The sequence below is a fragment of the Vulpes lagopus genome, chromosome 21 (genome assembly GCF_018345385.1).
Source record: "Vulpes lagopus strain Blue_001 chromosome 21, ASM1834538v1, whole genome shotgun sequence".
Classification (NCBI taxonomy): domain Eukaryota; kingdom Metazoa; phylum Chordata; class Mammalia; order Carnivora; family Canidae; genus Vulpes; species Vulpes lagopus.
The window spans coordinates 4776673-4795952 of record NC_054844.1 but is presented as its reverse complement, the minus strand read 5'-3'; the positions used below and the strand labels follow the sequence as shown (position 1 = coordinate 4795952).

Here is a 19280-nt window from a genome sequence, read left to right as displayed (position 1 = left end):
AAGGGCTCTTCTGCCTCTGCCCCATCTGGGGCCTGCTCAGCTCTACCCGCTATCTCTAAATGGCCCTTCTTCCTTCCCAGCACCTGGGATATCAGGGGAGATGACACAGATGAGATTACCTATCTCAGAAGCTAAAGAATAACCCAAACCCAAACCAAATCAAGACATTTCACCATACCTGGCAAAGTACATTGTATTTCCCATCCTACGGAGATCTATCTGGTTACCATGCTTCGACTGAGGCTACAAGTTTTGCTGACAGGTCACCAATGGAAAGCATGATTGGCTCCAAATTGGAACACAAGACAGCCTTTGACTAGCTAGAAGGAAACAAACATGGGCTCTAAGGGTCCAGCACAGCTTTTCTCTGAGCCTCTGAGCCCCGTTGTTTAGTTTTTGCAATACACTACAGCACCAGACCAAGGGGCAGTGGGGACTGAAATTCACTTTGCCTGCCAAATGGAACAACCACAGAGCTGTGTGTGCCTTCAGGAGGCCCCCTTTAAAAGCTAAGCAAAGACCCCCCAACACACACACACATCTGCCCACGGAGCCTGTCCCCCTTTCTGAGTGATGATGGTCCCAGAGAGAATATTTTGGAGCCAGTGCAGGCAAGAGATAGCGTAAAGATGCAGGTCAGTGAGAAATGTGGTTCTGGGCCAAGTGATGGGCACCCAGCCGAGACCCAAATGCTACTTGGCAGCAGCTCTTGGTGAAATTGCACAGGACTCACAGCAGGAGAGAAGGAAAGAGATAAGGTCCAAGATAACACTGACCTCAGAGTGTTAGGGCCAGGAGGACTCTGGGGTCACCTCAGTACATCAGTTTCAGAGGTGTTTGGTTTTCTTGGTTCCTTTTCATTTCTTTATTTCATTTGTATTTACTTTTTAAAAGATTTTATTTAGTTATTCATGAGAGACACACAGAGAGGCAGAGACACAGGCAGAGAGAGAAGCAGGCTTCCTGAGGGGAGCCTGATGTGGGACTTGATCCCAGGACTCTGGGATCATGACCTGAGCTGAAGCTAGATGCTCAACCACTGAGCCACCCAGGCATCCCTCATTTTTATCTTTAGTAATAGAGTCCTTTTCCCGAAGAAAATTAAAACAGACAAGGGAAGAATTGGATTTCCTTGTTTTTTTTATTCTGGAGAGACAGAAACCCAGAGTTCTGCCCAACTTGACCCTGGCACTTCCCCCCAAGCCCTAGGGCTCCCCAGGACACGGTGTAGAAAACATTCACCTAATCCAGCTCCCTTTCCTCAGTGGTGATAAAGAAAGTGATGTGACTTGCCCAAGGTCCACGGGGCATGGAAGGCAGAGGTAAGCTTACACCTCCATGACCCAGGAGCCTGGCCCTGTTCCTTCCCATATGGCAAAAAGGCAGACCCTCAGGCTCCTTGGCAATTGTATCTTCAAGGCAGCTAGGTCTGGGTCCCTGCCCACAGGTAAGGCCTGTATTTCCCCTAGGTTATCATTCCCAGCCACTGAAATCCCTCATCTGGTTCTGCCCTCTCCACAATGGAGCCAGAATCTAGAATCTGAGAGGTGGCAGGGCTGAAGAAAATGAGAGCATTGGAGATTTACCAAACATGCTGGGAGAAAGAGCTGCAGGAGGAACCTGGAGAACTGTCCTAGGACCCAGTGTCTCCCTGGGCTCAGTAAGAAGGCTCCATTCAAGGTGGATGAGCTCCTGTTAGCACAGAGGGTGACAGGCCAGGCCAGCCACTGGTCAGGGGTGAGGGAGCAGGGACAAGACCATGCGGTGCTGCAAACTCTCAGCACCCTGGACAAGGACAATCCCTCCACTGGCCTTCCACTCCGACCCTGCCCCAGTCTCTTCCCAGGGAGGGACCCAAGACCTCCATTGCCTGCTTCCTCCAGGCCCTCCCAGCAGGATGCATATCCCAGAGAATCTCCTGTTCCTGAGCGTGGTCTCCCTCCAGGCTACATGTAGCCTTCTCTTCTAAAGCACTCTTGGTGCACATGGAACTTTTTCCAGAATAGACCACATACTGAGTCACAAATCAGGTTTTAGCTGATACCAAGAGATTGGGATTATGCCCTGCATATTTTCAGACCACAATGGTTTGAAACTAGAACTCAATCACAAGAAGAAATTTGGAAGAAACTCAAACACGTGGAGGTTAAAGAACAGCCTACTAAAAGATGAATGAGTCAACCAGGAAATTAGAGAAGAATTAAAGAGAAACTAATGGAAACTAGTGAAAATGAAGATACAACCATTCAAAATCTTGGCATACAGCAAAAGCAGTCCTAAGAGGGAAATACATCGCCATACAAGCATCCCTCAAAAAATTGGAAAGAACTCAAATACACAAGCTAACCTCACACCTAAAGGAACTGGAGAAAGAACAGCAAATAAAACCTACACCAAGCAGAAGAAGAGAGATAATAAAGATCTGAGCAGAACTCAATGAAAAAGAGACCAGAAGAACTGTGGAACAGATCAACAAAACCAGGAGTTCGTTCTTTGAAAGAATAAGATAGATAAACCATTAGCCAGCCTTATTAAAAAGAAAAAAGACTCAAATTAATAAAATCATGAATGAAAGAGGAGAGATCACAACCAATACCAAGGAAATCCAAACGATTTTAAAAACATATTATGAGCAGCTATACGCCAATAAATTAAGCAATCTCGAAGAAATGGATGCATTTTTGGAAAACCACAAATTACCAAAGTTGGAACAGGAAGAAATAGAAAACCTGAACAGGCCAATAACCAGGGAGGAAATTGAAGCAGTCATCAAAAACCTCCCAAGACACAAAAGTCCAGGGCCAGATGGCTTCCCAGGAGAATTCTATCAAACATTTAAGGAAGAAATAATACCTATTCTACTAAAGCTGTTCCAAAGGATAGAAAACAATGGACTACTTCCAAACTCATTTTGTGAGGCCAGCAACACCTTAATTCCAAAACCAGACAAAGATCCCACCAAAAAGGAGAATTATAGACCAATATCCCTGATGAACACAGATGCAAAAATTCTCAACAAGATACTAGCCAATAGGATCCAAAAGTACATTAAGATTATTCACCATGACCAAGTGGGATTTATCCCCAGGATGCAAGGTTGGTTCAACACTCCTAAAACAATCAATGTGATAGATCATATCAACAAGAGAAAAAACAAGAACCATGACATTTCACCAAAGAAGACATACTCATGGGAGATCCCTGGATGGCTCAGTGGTTTAGTGCTTACCTTCTGCCCAGGGCATGATCCTGGAGTCCTGGGATTGGGTCCGACGTCTGGCTCCCTGCATGGAGCCTACTTCTCCCTCTGCCTGTGTCTCTGCCTCTCTCTCTGTGTGTGTCTCTCATGAATAAATTTTTAAAAATCTTAAAAAAAAGAAGAAGAAGAAGACATACACATGGCCAACTAGCACATGAGAAAATGCTCCGCATCACTTGCCATTAGGGAAATACAAATCAATACCATGATGAGATACCACCTCACCCCAGTGAGAATGGGGGAAATTAACAAGACAGAAAACAACAAATGTTGGAGAAGGGGCAACCCTCTTGCACTGTTGGTGGGAATGTGAACTGGTACAGTCACTCTGGAAAACTGTGTGGGGGTTCCTCAAAGAGTTAAAAATAGAGCTGCCCTATATGCACTGCTGGGGATTTACCCCAAAGATACAGATGGAAAGGGAGGTGGGTGGGGGGATGGGGTGACTGGGTGACGGGCACTGAGGGGGCCACCTACGGGATGAACACTGGGTGTTATACTATATGTTGGCAAATCGAACTCCAATAAAAAAATACACACACACACACACAAAGCACCCTTGGTTAGCTCACATCTCCCCACCTTACCGGTAAGTCCCTTTTCCCACCCCAAGAGTTTGCAGGGAATGTGCCGTTGGACCAGTCCTGACTTCATGGCTGCTTCTACCATGAGCTGCCTTCTGGGAGCTGGGAGCAGCATCTGTTGCTCCTTTGATCTTCAATTCCAGTGTGGCCTCTGCTGTCCTCTGATGCCTCCCACCCCGGAGCACCAGCAACACAGCCAGGCCATCGCTTCGCTCTCATGTGCATTTATTGAGTGCCAACAGAGTGCGTGGTACTATGCTCAGGGTTCAGAGCCACAGTCTAGTCAAAAGGAGACCAGAGCTAGTACAGAGAACATTTCATAGTTGCTTAACATCTGTAGGGGTTGGGGAAGGGGGAGAACTAATCACAAAACAAATTCCTATTTGAAAGCAACAGAATCTCCTCTGAGAGTAATAGATATTCTACGCACACGCACACACGCGCACACACACACACACACACACACACACCCTGAATGAACACAGAAATATACCCATATGCAGGTATTGTGGATAAAGAAACTAATATATATGCTGTGCACGTACACACACGCACACACACGCACACACGCACACACACGCACACACCACCTCACAGATAGGTAATCTGGCTTATGCTATCAAAGACACTATGTCTCCAGGTTCTAGTGAAGCAATCTGTCCTAGATGCCTGCAGCATGCAAAACTTGGAAGTTCCGGAGGTTCACAGTTAAGGAGGACAATGGGTATACATGTGTACTTTTCCATCCTCGGGGTCCCAGCCACAGCACTGGAGGTTGCTCTTTGTCGGCGACAACAAAGCCTCTGTGAAGGGCTCCCAGAGCAGAGCTGAGGAGCTGGAGGCTCTCTGTCCAGTGGCAGGGCTCACGGGAGCCCTGGTGAGTTCACCAATCTTCAAGGCAGAATTTAAAACTCTGGTTTTCGAGTGTGTAGTCCTGCAAACGGTATTCCTTGTGACAGAGCCGCAGATCGAGGTAAGAGTTTCTCTTCTTGCTCGCTCTCTGCAGCTTCCCACATGTGCTAACGCATTTTGTAGTCATTAGATACAGATGTTTCACACAGCTGTCCCTTAAAATCCAAATCTACCGTGAAATCGAGGTCTCGCTGCAAAGAAGGAGCAAAGGGTCCCGGCATTAGTGCGGTAGCAACGCAGGCACCACCCACTCCTGCAGGCAGAGGGATGGGTAACTACCGTGTTTCTAAGGTTTTCTAGCCAAGGGGTTCCCACGAACAGCCCTCAGGAATCTATTCTGGTGTCTCATTATCCTCACAGGAAGTTCTTTGATTTCTAACCTAAACCCTTCCTGTTATAATATAGAAATGTTCCCTCTGATTTTATCCTGAGACAAAACAGAGTAGGGTGTTGAGTCTTCTGTGGCACAACCCTCAAAGCATTCTCTAGACTCTTTCAACACACATGTTTGCACCCGCGGTTAGTCAAAAAGAATCACACAATCCCCAACCCCCCAGGCCCCACTGAAGAAATGTGAACTGAATATCTTCCAGGCCACCAGAAGTTGCTATTTCCTGGTGGGGCTTGTTCTAAATGAGCTGAAACCCATGACAGCCGCCTCTGTGTTCAAAGCCCCTCGGATGAAGAATTGGAAGCTGTCCTCAAGGCTGAGAGTCCAGAGTGGGGTCTATGGAAAAATCTATCACCCTTGAGTTTTAAGGTGCCACAGCTAGAGGCCTTCAACAACACCCAGTCAGATCTAAACCTGGCTTTCTACTGCTCCTCCCCTGGGACCTTGTCTGGTTGTACACAAGGCACCGGGGCACCTGGGTGAGGGGGTCCTGGGAGCTCCCAGGAGTCAGTTCCATGGGTCCCTTTCTTTCTCTGACCCCAGCCCAGGCAGAGACTGGCTCAGTACTCACAACATTTTTGGCATTTGGCTTCATGGATATGGTCCCATAGATTTCCTCCCCTCTCCGGACAGTGAGGTAATCTTCCAAGTAGAAGACAGTCTGCTTCCAGTGGGTGTAGGGGGCATCGGGGGCTGAGGGGAGAACAGGGAGGTGGAAAGGAAGGGTCAGAGAAGATATCTCCAGAAGAACTGAGACTGAGACCCTGCCTGGAAGTTGCTGGGCTTCTTCTTGGACTCACTGAACCAACTCCCAGCACTCTTGCAGGGTCAACGCCTAGCCCCTGTAGTCTGCCTCCATGCCCTAGGAATCCTCACTCAGCCCCAGTGCTCCTCCTTCCATCAAATTCCCATCTCCTCAAGGCTGCTGATTTTAGTAGGGAATCAGAAGATAAAGTTGCTCATAATACAAGTTCACCAAGGGGGTGGGATGAATACCCTCTCACCAACTAAACTCATTAACACAAATGAAACTCAAAATGCTACTGTTTTTTAAATTAGTTCAACAGAGTGAAGACGTTCAGACAGTTTAAAGGGGAGATTTGTAGAGTAGGGCCATCCTGTCTCCCTTTAAATGACATCATGTATGCAAATTCCATAGCTAAACCAGTGTCCCACTGATACCCACAGTCTACACATAGCTTTCCCAGCCACATCTCAGCCCTAGAACCAAACCTAGTACACTTGGCCCAAGCCTACTGTGGGGTCCTCCAAACTGGATCAAAAAGAAATGAGGGTGCCTGTGTGACTCAGTCAGTTGAGTCTCTGGCTCTTGATTTCAGCTCAGGTCATGATCTCAGGGTCATGAGATGGAGCCTCACATCAGGCTCCATGCTCAGCGAGGAGTCTGCTTGAGATTCTCTCCTTCCTTCTCCGTCTGCCCCTTCCCCTGCCCCACTCATTCACATGTGCATGCTCTCTCTCTCTCTCTCTCTCAAATAAATAAACAAATCTTTAAAAAAGGAAATAAGGGATAGCTCTCATCCAAGAACCCCACTACTGGTCCACAGCTCACTCTTTCTGTATGATCCAAAGCTGCATGGATGCTGGCACACCCCCTTCATATTTGACATTAAATTCCATCCAGACTCTCTCGGCACACTACATGTTCTACAGTCAAATGATGGGTCCTACTTGTGGGCCATCTTCCTCAGCACCAATTGTCTTTGGCATATTCTTCCCTCCCTGTTCAGCAGGCTTTCTCTTCCTCATCTTTCAGAGTCACTTTCTCTGGGAAGCTTTGCCTGAAGATCCACCCTGAGCTTATGCTACCATAGTGCCTATCACACTGTAGCATAAATGCCTTTGTCTTTTTCCAGCTGTTTGCTTTCTCCACGAGACTGAAATTTCCATGAGGACAGGCACCATGCCAAGCTTGTTTACTGTGATATCCTCAGTGTCTACCACCACACTTGCTAGATCTGTAAGTACTGAATAAATGAACAATGGCAAAAACCCAAATAGTAGACACTTTGTTATGCTTCAAGGTACCCAGAGATGTTCAATTACATTGGAGACTTTGAAAACTATAGCTAGTAGAAGAACCCATTATAGTAAGTTCCTCTTGGCCCTTTAGGATCTTACCTTCCTCCACCTGGATGCAGGACTCATTAATACTTATTTTCTCTTTGCTTAGGACCAGAGCTAAAAATGAGAAGACTTGGGAGAATATAGTAAGTGCCTTTCAAATACTTCAAAATCTGTCACATGTAAATACTTACATGTGGCCTTACATAAGGCATTAGAGGTAGAACAAAGAGTCACTGGGAATTACTAGAAGGTAGATTTTTAATTCATCAGGAAAAATTAAGGCTGTTCCACATTTGTCTGAGCTACTAGAAGTCCAGCCTCCAGGTGTTCCTATAACAACCACTGACTGAGAATTCATCATGTGCTGAGTCAGACCAGGTCATCTCTAAGATCTTACAAACCCCAAGATCTATTTAAATGGTAGTGAAGAGTCTGTCCTCACCATTTGCAATGAACTAGCTTGATCAAATGTTAGTGGTTTGGTTAAGGACTTGCATAGCCTTCAATGTGTGCATTTGGGAAATCAATGCAAACTCAAGGTCATGGCCAGGAAAAAGCAGTCTGAGCATTTGAAAAAGTTCAAAGGAGGATCATGAATGTGCAGTCTATGCCTCTCAGATCCTAGATCCCTAAGCATATCCCGCCTTCATGGCCTCTAAGGCATACCGCTGTCTAGAAAGTCCATCTGTCCCAGCACCTTCCCTGCCAACTACACCTAAATAAATTGTCAAAAGATAGTCTCTGGTGTGTGCAGAGAATGGCAGTGTATGACTGACAGCACTCTTCCCTCTACTTCCTCCTACGCCACTCAGACAGGTGTCTCTCCTGTTCTTAAAGATCTTCAGGCAAGGAGACTCAAGCAGCTTCCTTCTGTCACCTAACCAGATGCCTTAGGAGAGTCCCAGAGATTTCACTGGCTCAGGTTTGGCAGGCATCAAGCCTAGGTGTGCCTGATGGTGGTCCAAAAAACATGCCAGCCTTGGGTTTGAGGAAATTGACTTTTTTTCCTTTGCCATCAACATCAAAAGTTTGAGAACCTCCCCAAAAGGTTCATTTCTGTGATGGGTCCATTAGCTATGGACAAATTGTCTAAACCAATTTTACAATACTAATTCTCCATTGAGGTGTCCAGGAAAAACTGATTAAAATTCAGATGTCTTGACTCTACTCCAGGAGACTTGAATTCAGTCATTGTGGGGGATGTGAAAGGGGGCAGACTTGTCAAGACATAAAAATCCCACCCCCCCCCAGGTCCTGTAGACACACAGCATGGCTGAAATCACTGTGCAAACCCACTCGTTTGCATCTAATAACATCTCTGGGTGGGCAAGAGTGGAAAGGACATTTAATTAGGCAACAACAGGTCCAGTTTCCTGTTTCCACATTGCCATATGTTTTCCCTACAACCCTGGGGCTCATTTTCTACATCTGGAGAATGTGGGGTGTGATATTTACCTCCCCAGGTACTTTGAGGATTAGATGGGCTGACCAGGGGGAAAGAGCATACTAAGGGTGACCAAATCTGCTGTGCCCAGGACAGCTCCATTTTACTTGTCTTCCTGGTTTAACTATGAACAGCTCTCCTTTTCACTATCAAAAGTGTCCTTAACTGAAAGATCAATTATATGGTCACTCTACCTATGACACATTAGGCCCATGTTAGGGTATTGCTAGGCCATTATAATAAGCCATTATAATATAACTCCCATATAATTGTCATGGGAAGTTATATATATATATATATTTATCCATAATCTATGGCTCTAACCTGCAAAGATGGGCTGCCTCATTGTAGTGATCTAGAATATGCTGGGGGAGCATCTAGAAAGGTGCTAGGCATAAGGGTGAGCACACAACACAGGGCTGTGGTTGACATCTAGAGTTCTCCTCAGTGAATGAGTCTTTCCCTCTCTCTGTCCTGCCCCAACCATAACGCTCAAGATCAGGTAACTGACTTTTGGCTTTCCCTATTACAAAAATATCTTTATACTCTTAATATCTTGACCCCCCCATGCCAGGGTCCCCTTTTCTCCCTCCCCTTCACAGTCTCTCTGGGCTCTATATTATGGACAGCTTTTGTTCTATATTTTGAAGTGAGTGGGACAAGTATTGCTCCCCTGCATGCATTCCTTCATTCAACAGACATCAAGTCAGGATGTCTATCATGTGCCACATATGGTCCTGAATTTGGGAAACAGCAACCAGTATAGCCTTGCCTCCCTCTCACATCCTGCAGCCTACGTGAGAAGACACTCAGGTAGCTGGGTTGTTCTCATGACCGAGGACAGGGATGCAGAGCTCAGAGGACAGTAGGAACAAATGGCAAAGACCTCTCACAAGATTTCCTGGTGCTTTCTGAAAGGGAAATCCACTTTCAGAAAATGGAATCCTGCTTCCTGTTTCACTTCTCAGTGGCCAAGTGGATGGTAGCTTTTTCTGAAATTTAGTCCTTTTCCTAGCTATAAATTTCCAATATTCCCCAAGGGGTCAGAAGCTTCTTGGAGAATGAAAGACTACATGCCAAGAAGTTTCTTTGGCCTGAGATAATTACTCACTGTCATCGGATGGCAAAGCAGGTAGGGGCTGCTAGGTATCTTGGTCCCACTGCATCATTTCACACATAATGAGCCCAAGGCCTGGAAAGTAACTTACTTAAGGCCCATCTCCTATGTCTGGCCACCCTACTGGCTGACTCCTAGAAAAACTACAACTCTAACCCAGGTCTGCTTCTACTCAAGCTACTGCTCCTCCACCCACTCTGGCTGCCCCAAGGGACCCAGTTCCCACTTCCTGCCCCTACCCACTGAGGATGTGTCCAAGGACTGGGGAGGCTATGCCCACTGGCTGGCACAGCCTGGACCCCTGGGCTCCTGTGCCCATTTGCAGCAGCTTCTGCCTGGAGCTGCAGAGAGGAGACGTCAGAGCCATTAACAGGGATTGTTTTCAAGCTGCACACAACATGATGTGCTTTTGAGTGGGCCCCCCAGAGCCAGCTGTGGCTGGGCTGAGAAAGAAAGCTTGGCAGGCGGTCGATGGGAAGTGGGTACATACAGCAGACTACACTCTGCATGAAGTTCAAAAACAGCTGAGACCAAACAATACAGTGTTCTGACATACATATAGATGTGATAAAACTTTTTTTTAAATAGCAAGGGGATAAAGAACATGAAATTATTCAGCATAATGTTCATCTAGAGGCAACATAGGGGGGATGATGAGATGGGATGGAGCATCCATTTAGTTAGGTGGTGAGCTCACAAGGATTAATTATGTGACCGTGAATTAATTTACTTGTTAATTATAAATGGTACCATTATATTAATTAATAATGTACTTCCAGTTAATATTTATATTCTAAATAGTAGTAGTTTATTTCTTGATATTAACAAATGTATTTACATTCTAATAACAGTAATACATTTCTTTCTAGTTACTATTGCATGCTAGTTAATAATACTTTATTTACATTCTAGTTACTGACTTAGTGGTGAGTTCACAGATGTTCATTATATGAATAAATAGATAAACAAAAAGTGAGCTGTGCCTGACTCAATGATATCATGAACCAGGAATTAGGATTAATCTAATTCGATGCATCTGAGGGCCTTAAAAACCAAAAAGCAAATGCTCTTTTCTATGTAGTCAGAGTACAGAGGGTCTGAAAAGGCCACTACCAAACCCACACTACCTGGTAAAGATGTTTGTCACATGCTGGAAGCAAAACCTCCTGTGGATATTCCCCCAGGTGGCTGAGGAAGCGGTTAAACAAGTTATTTCCCCTGATCTCTATGGAGATGCTACAGCAAGAGGGACCTACGCCAGCCAGAAGGCATTGGCCTTGATGAGAAAAGAGGGCCTATGATAGCAAGGAGATGGAATTCCCTTCCCAGAAAGGCATCAATAGGGGCCAAATTCACAATCACCTTGTTCAGGCCGTTGTGCCAGGGCAGTGGTTCTTGGGCATTTGTGCATCACAGTCACCTAGAGGACTTGGTAAGACACAGGTTTCTGAGCCCCACCCCAGAGTTTCTGGTTCAGAAGGTCTGGGGTAAGTCTTGAGAATTTTCATTGCTAACAAGTTCCCAAGTGATGCTGATGCTGCCAGCCATGGACCACACTTTGAGAACCTCTGCACCAAAGCATGGGAAGTGGAAGACTGCAGGACCTTTGGGTGACTTTTCAGACCCCTATTTCTGGGGTTCTGGGCAAAGAGGAGGCAACAAAACACCATAGCTGCAAAGAGACAGACCGGTGAGCTCAGACCTTGATCTAGACCCATGGTCTTTGAGCCTATGAAATGCAGACCTTGTCATTTCTCTCATAGGGACTTGTGAGGAACCACAGTGTGGCTCTGACCACAGAGCAGGAAGAAATTGCACCAACAGGTTGGAGACTTTAATGCTGAGGGCAAATCCTCACCATCCCCGAGACAGCCCAGGACCACCTTCTTTGATTCTGAACTTGAGATTAACCAAGCCTTCTTCATGTGGAGGCATCAGAAATGCTGTTCCTGACACCACAGAGCCAGAGAGCCGTCTCTGGACAGGGGTCCAGGCTGTCTGCTTGACCTCAAGAAATGGAAATAAACTCAGGGAAGGGAGAGCTGAGAGTAATGGGCTGAGAGCTATGGGCTTTATAGACACAGAACTTTTTCCAGAGTGCCCTCACTACACTTTCTCATCACCTACAGCAGGGCAGGCCCCAGAGGAGTCATTGTCCTGAAGATAGTAGAGGCAGGGCCAGTTGCTATGGCTTCATCCCTGGCTTCCAGTTACAGCCATGGTCCTCAGCCCTCCCACTTGCTGCCACTGCTGAGGCTGAGTCTTACCCACCCTTCAAGGTCCAAGTAAAACCTCTCTTCCCCCTTCTGACTATACCTGACTACCAGGGAGACAATCTCACCTGTTGCCCCTCTAAGGAGGGTAGTAGTTTGAAATGACACAGATTGGAGGTCTCTGTTTTTTCCCAAGACAGGGGGTACCAGCACTGGTCTGGATGATAGAGACCAGAATATTGTGGTATTGGTGATCAGGAGACACCAGTTCTGGGAAAAGCCCTTCTGGGAGGGGTTAGATAAGTCTCTTGCCCCTTCTGTACACAGGTAAAAGAGGATCATTGTCACTGAAATCCTGTGTAGTTGTTAAAAAAAATATGTTAGCTATGTCTTTGAGTCTGTGGAAGGATCTCCAAGGTACATTCTTAAGTAAAGACAAGGTGGCAGAGGGCAGTGTGTTTAGTACAAGCTACCTGTGTTTTAAAAAAAAGGTGTAGTTTGGATATGGTACTGTACTTACATAAGATGCCACCAATGGGGGAACCACGTAAAGGGTTCGCAGAACTCTATGAATTATTTTTGCAACTTCATATGAGAAGTATTTCAAATAAAAAGCCAAGAAAAGGTGTATATAGTTATGCATGTGCTTGTGTACCATTGAAATAATTTGGAAGGTTACAAAAGAAATTATTAACATGTGATGCCTCTGAGGCACAGGGCTGGGATGAATGGGAGCAGGACTTCTTCCTCGACTTTTTATACTACCTCCTCTTTTTTACACCATCTAACTGACTAAATGATGGAAGCCTGGGAGGGCAGGGAGCCCCATGAAGGACGCCTAACTTTGACCAGGAGTGAAGGAGGGCCTTGAGTCATAGCTGAGGGGAGAGATGAGGCCTGTGCTGGAGTTGGCCAGGTGAGGGGCAGGGATGAGGAGGTGCTCGGAGCTGGATGGTGGCCTCCACAATTCATGAGCTGAGGCCCTAAGGCCCTGTCCCTCAGAATATGACTATGTTTGGAGACAGGGCCTTTAAAGATGCCTTTAAAATAAGGCCACTGGGTGGACCCTAATCCAGTGTGGCTGGTGTCCTTTTAGAAAGAGGAGATTAGGACACACACAGAGACATCAGGAGTGCACACACACACACACACACACACACACAGGAAAGGCCATGCGAGGACACAGAGAAGGAGGCCACCTGCAGGCCAAGAAGAGAGCCTCAGGAGAGACCAAACCTGCTGACATTTCGATCTTCCAGAACTGTGAGAGATAAATTTCTGTAGTTTAAACCACCAGCCTGTAGCGCTTTGTTATGGCAGCCCTAGCAGATGCATCCAGGGAGAAAGGAGATGACAAAAGCCTCTGACAAAAGATCTGCCTGTCCCTGTGGCACACCTGGATGAACAAGGGGTTGGCATGTACAGAGACCATGGCCTAGGGACTTAAGAAGCTTTGCTAAATTTGGGGACTGCAAGGTGCTCAGTGCAACTGGGCTGTGTGTGCAGTGACGGAACAGGAGAGGAAGGCCAAGCAAAGGAGGGGCAGTGAGAAATGAGGTGATGGAAGCAGACTGGGGCCGGGTCTTACCAGGCTAAGAAATTTGGGTTCTCTATTGCAGGCAGCGAGACACATCTGAAGCAGGGCTGAGATGTGGGGGAGCACAGGTGTTCTTGGGGAAAGTGTCAGGAACTTAATGAAGGATGGATTAGGGTGGAAACAGCAAAGAAAGGAACAAGACAGACAGACACAGTCCGTAGCATATTGAGAGACCTGGGCACGGCACTGAAGATAGGGAAATCTTACTCCACTCTGTATCCTTACCCCCCACACAGAATATGCTCAGTAAATATTAAATGAACAAATGTGCCTTTAAAATGGGGCCTTTCCCCCTGCCTCTCCCTACCCAACACACACTCTCAGCTTTGGTCATATACACTTTCAAACACACTTTCATCTACCTTTTCATACACACCACATACACTTTCAGCTTCCTTCTCCTTCAGCAGCCAGATGCATGGGGGAAGTGCTGGAGAAGGCTTATGGGATGCCAAGCAAGAGCCCCTGGCTTAGCCCCAGGTCCTTCCTTCCCCCAGGTGGAGGCCAGCCCCAGTCACTTCTGCAAAGCCTCAGCATGGAGGGTGGGGAGGGTCTGAAGTGAGTGCCCACAAAAGGCTCACCTGTGGAAAACCCCATTTTCTTGTGGCACTTGGTAAATTCAATATTAAAATAGGTGACCAGGGCATGGATGTAGTCATTTCGTTGTATCTGCAGGCAGAAGGCAGATGTGAATGACAGCTCTTCCGTCTTCACTGTGTAAATGTCCACTTCCTGTGGCCCAGAGGAAAGAGAATGCCGACACTTAGCGCCTCCACCAGCTCTGAGTCCTGGTCAGTAGCACTTTCCTTCTCATGGAAGACCACCAACAGTAGACTCTCTGGGAGTGTCCTTACTTTTGGGGTGGCTCCCCAGGCCCACCTACCACCCTCCCAGTGATCTCCTCCATCCTTTCTAGGGTGGGGTATGCTCAGGCAATGGTGCAAATACATTTGAATCAGAATGTGAGGGGGACAGAACTTAGAAGGTCGGTTTTCTGGGGATGAGGGGTTATGGGGGAGAAGGAGGAGAGGGGAGAGGAAGATTGATGAGACAGAGCATTTCTGAGCCCAATCTGAGCAGCCTCAGAGCAGTCCACCTCAACATTGCTCCCTTCACTGGTTCTCAAAGTGCAGTCTGGGATGACGGGCATTAGCATCACCTGGGTGCACATATTTAGTGGGGTGGGGGTGGGGAGGGCATCTCAGACCTATGAATGAAAACAGCAATCTGTGCTTTATCAAGCCTCCCCCATAATTTGTGTGAACCATATTAGTCATTTCTCAAGTTTTTGATATTCAAGTTCCCAGCAACAGGAGACATAAGTATTATCTTGAGAATGAGGACCTGAGCCCACCATAGTCACAGACTGAACTGAGAGAAGTTCTGCTGGCCATTTACACCAGGCCTGGATGGAAGAAAGAAAAAGTGAGAGAGAGGGAGGGAAGGAAGGAGAAGGAAGAAAGGGAGGAAAGAAAAAGGAGGAAGAGAGAGAAGGAAGAAAGGAAGGAGAGAAAAAGAAGAAAGAAAGAAAGAAAGAAAGAAAGAAAGAAAGAAAGAAAGAAAGAAAGAAAGAAAGAAAGAAAGAAAGAAAGAAAGAAAAGAAAGAGAGAGAGACAAATAAGAAGTAGGAGTTTTTCAGTTCTGGTCGGGAAATGGAGAACACAAAGAACTAATAATTCTAACAATTTCAGTTGGGAAGTGGCTGAAAATCAATGTTGCGTGGGGAGTAAGTATAATGAAAGACAGTTTGCAGTGTGCTGTTCTTTTCTGTGTGAAGGATGCTGACCTGCTGTTTGCTGGCTCTGATGAGACAGGGCAAACCTTCCAAGAGCCTTAGAGGCATCCAGGCAGCTTTCAGTGAGGTCTAAGGAAGCTTCCCATTGTCAGGGTGAAGACTCTGTAAGAGCCAGATAGGTATCTGTGTGCCTGGACTCGTTCCAAGGGGCTCTCCTGAGGCCCAGATGATCGAGTATGTTGGGGATAATTAGAAGAGGGGTCTGAGAATAGGGAAACAAGAGCAGGGAAGACACAGAATGATGTAGCAGAAATGACCTTTATCTCTATATGTATCTAGAATAAATAAAGGAAAAGCAGAATCAAAATATCCAGGGCCTTGAAAGAGAAGTCCTGCCTCCACAGGGGTGAACAAAGGAAGAGGTGTGGTCAAAGAAGCAGGTCAGATCAGAGCCCTATTGTGGTCTGTGGTGTGCAGCCATCACACCCTCTGGGGGAAGTTGAAGTTCTGACCTATTAGTTGGAAAGAGAGTGGGATTGCAGATTGAGGGGAACGGAGAGCCCCTCGGTGATGTCACCTCAAAGGCCATTTTTGCTGTGCTTCTGGAACCAAGGATGGGGAAGAAGAATCAATGGAATGGGAAGCCCTGGGTTGGGCATGCAGAATTTGATGGGATTAGAAAGCCATCAGTGTAGCATCCCTGGGAAGTGGCCATCTGGTGCTTGCTTGGACACCTTCATGGATGATGCATTCACTACCTGCCAGGAAGCTGATTCCATTTCCTGACATCTCCAATGGACAGGTCCCTCCCTCTTCAAAACGAGTAAGGAAGAGTACACACCAGTCTCTGAAACTTCCACCCATGGAATAAGCCAAACGCCCATTCCAGCTCACACGGGCCCCCTAAACCTTTTCTTCTCTAATGTAAACTCCATCTGGTTTTTCATTCACTTCTCGTAAATCATGATTTCTGACTCCATCACCCTTCTTGTTTGGGACATACTTCTAGCAGTCTCCAATCTTGAAGAACACACTGCTGGCTCAGACAGTACTTGGTTGGCCAAGCTCCTTCCCTCCACGGCATTCTGTTCATGCTCTTTTTTCCTTTTGTCTTGGGAATTGAGTGTAGGGTCCTCCATTATATGTCATCCTATTAAGTTTGGGCCATGACTCCTTTTTAAACCTGGCACCTGTCAGCCTACATGACATTCATCATCCCACTGGCCACATGTTGCCCATGGTTCCTTCCAGTTCAACAGCTCAGAGCAAGATGTGGTTAACTGTGTCTTTGTTAATGGCATTAGCACAATCCACCAGGCTCACGGTGTCTATACACTCACTGACTACCACCTCCTTTTTAGCCAGGGCCAGGCTCCAGGCTCTTTTCGAGGTACGTGTTATCTTTTACTCTCAGTCCCTCTGCCTCCAGCCTAGCCTGGTCTTTCCATTGTACTTTTGGCTCACCTCAGCAGGTTGGCCCCCACCATCAGACTGTTGCCCGTTATGGGTCTGTGTACCCTTGCTGTGAAACACAGCACCTGACAGCCCTCAGTCTTCCTTTATGGGCCTCCCTTCTCACATCCCCAGGGCTCTTCTCCAAACCAACCCATTAACCCCTCAGATCCATTCAGACTGTACTGTCCTTTGAATCCAAAATCTTCCATGACTCTGTATCACTTACTTAAAGATAGCAGTCCTCTCGGCCTGAGCACAGACAGTGAGCCCTGGGAAGGCGGCTCTGGGACACAGCTAGGCCTGGCTCCTTTCTCTGGTCACCCACCTCATTTCTTCATGACTTTCAGGGGGCACACACACACACACACACACACCACACCATCCCTGTGGATCAGGAACTCTACCTCCATAGGGTCCTTCTCTCAGATGTCCATCAACCACTGTCAGCTATCAACTCCCATGCTACAGACATTTGCATCTTAATGGAGCATCTGAAGGAACAAAAGGGGCTTCAAGACAGAAGTAATGAAGCTATACATTAAAATGATGACAGTGATGGGGCACCTGGCTGGCTCAGGGGGTGGAACATGGGACTCTTGATCTCTGGTTGTGAGTTTGAGTCCCACATTGGGCGTGGAGCTCACTAAGATAAAAAATAAATAAATAAAATAACATAGTGACAATGGAAGCAGTTGGTCTTTTGGAATCGTGGCCAGGCCATCTTGCAAAAGTGGCCAGCTGTGGCTGAGCTTTGGAGACACAGGGGCCCTCTGGGTTCAGGTCCACCCCCCCTGTCAGACCCAAAGCCTACAGAGCCAAACCCATTACTCTGGCTTCCTAGAGCCCAGAGTCCTGTGCTGGAAGGTTTCTGATTTCCTGCTGTAGCAGAATCTCTGACACTGCAGGGGGTCCCCCTGACTCAGGCTCAGGAAACCCCCATGAAGCAGAGAGCTCTGGAGGCATCAAGTGCTCAGAAGAGCCCCTGACTGCTGTTATTCCCCACCACTAAGTAAGGTTAGGAATGCACATCTCAGAGCAGAAGTCTGGTCAAAACAAAGTCTTAATTATAATAAAGTGTCACACTCTGCAACATTAATAGCGATAAAAGTAGCAATTAAGTGTGTGAAGAAGGGCAAGTGTTTTCCCAACAGGCTTGGCAAAATGTTGCTTAGCACATTCCCAAGCAAGCTAATGGAGGAGCTCTCCCAGTTGCAGAGGCACACACAGACAGCCCTTACCCTCGTCAGGGAAGACATCAAGAAAGGTTGTGGGCACAAGGAGGGTACAGGACTACAGCACAGAGCTCTGGTCCTGACACATACTCATAAGCCCCGAGGAGTTTACGGGACTGTGTATAATGCATGCCCTTCTGCATCCCCTTCCCTGAGTTTGGTTGCTTTGCTCCTAGCTGCACTCAGGTATAAAGACTCTTGCTGGGAATGGAAGGAAGAAGGCAGGAGGCCAGAATGGCCTTGGTGGTAGGGGTATGGGGTGGGGAGGAGAAGCAGGCCAGTCCATCATGTGACCTACAGTAGACCTACAGAAGCACAGTGGCCACACTTACCCACCAAAGGTAGAAAGCCACCTGGGGTCAAAGCACATTGAAGGCGTTGTATCTTCAAGCTGACGTCATGACATGCAGGTTCCTAATCGTTACACATAGCTGCTACATGTCATTCGGGCAAATTCAGTTGCACCAGTTTGGGGGTGTACTTTCCTGCTTCTTGTTTGGGACAGGGAGAGGGAAAGACTTCAGGGACAGAGGGGCCCGTAGGAAAAAAAAACCCCAAAAGGACTAGTTTGCTTGCAACCAATCCTGCCTGGATTTGGAATGGGCTGAGTTAAGATGTAGTGAGGACCCTGTCAAGCTCAGAGCTCAAGACTTATACTCCCAGCCACACCTCTTGGGCAGGATGGTATAAGAGGGAGGCAGCATCTGATGAGATTCATCTGTGTGAGGCTCTCCTAGTTTTTTTGGCCTCAGAGGTCCCTTCTAAATGCTGCAGTGACACTATGGATCAAGAGCTGTGGTTCTTAGGAAGACTGTGCCCAGGGACAAAGGACAGTTGTGACCTGGGCAAAGCAGCGATTTACATCAGAACTTCAGAAACCTCTCCTCATCCCTGTGACCCTAGAATCTTCCCCTTTATCCATTGAAAATGTTGCAGGTCTCCAGCCCAATACTCTCTGAAAAGAAGTGACATGTACAGGACCAGAGCAGGCAAGTATGTTTTAGCAAGATGAGGGCTGGGTCAGCCAATGAATACTTACAGAATGAAACCAGATTTTTAAATTAAAAAGTTAGCTTTAACCATATGAAAGGATGTCTTCTTAGATTTTAAAAAAATCAATAGTTTATATGGTTCAACATAATGTATTGGCATATACAAATGCAAATTCTTAGGAAAGGGCTGGAAAGATCAATCCGATGTGTGAACAGCATTACCTCCAGGAAGAGCATGGGGTTGAAAGGGAGGGGAGGTCA

The 19280-nt window shown here is 46.8% G+C and overlaps 1 protein-coding gene across 1 annotated transcript in view; it reads right to left on the bottom strand.

The window, feature by feature from the left end:
* Positions 1 to 4051: 4051 nt before the first annotated feature.
* Positions 4052 to 19280, bottom strand: part of PRMT8 (protein arginine methyltransferase 8) — a 92173-nt gene continuing 76944 nt past the window's right edge. The window contains exons 8-10 of the mRNA XM_041735534.1: positions 14187 to 14337; positions 5718 to 5839; positions 4052 to 4946 (exon numbers count right to left, since the gene is read on the bottom strand). Coding sequence (XP_041591468.1) covers positions 4863 to 4946; positions 5718 to 5839; positions 14187 to 14337 — 357 coding nt within the window. The 3' untranslated portion in view covers positions 4052 to 4862. The remainder of the gene's footprint in view (positions 4947 to 5717; positions 5840 to 14186; positions 14338 to 19280) is intronic.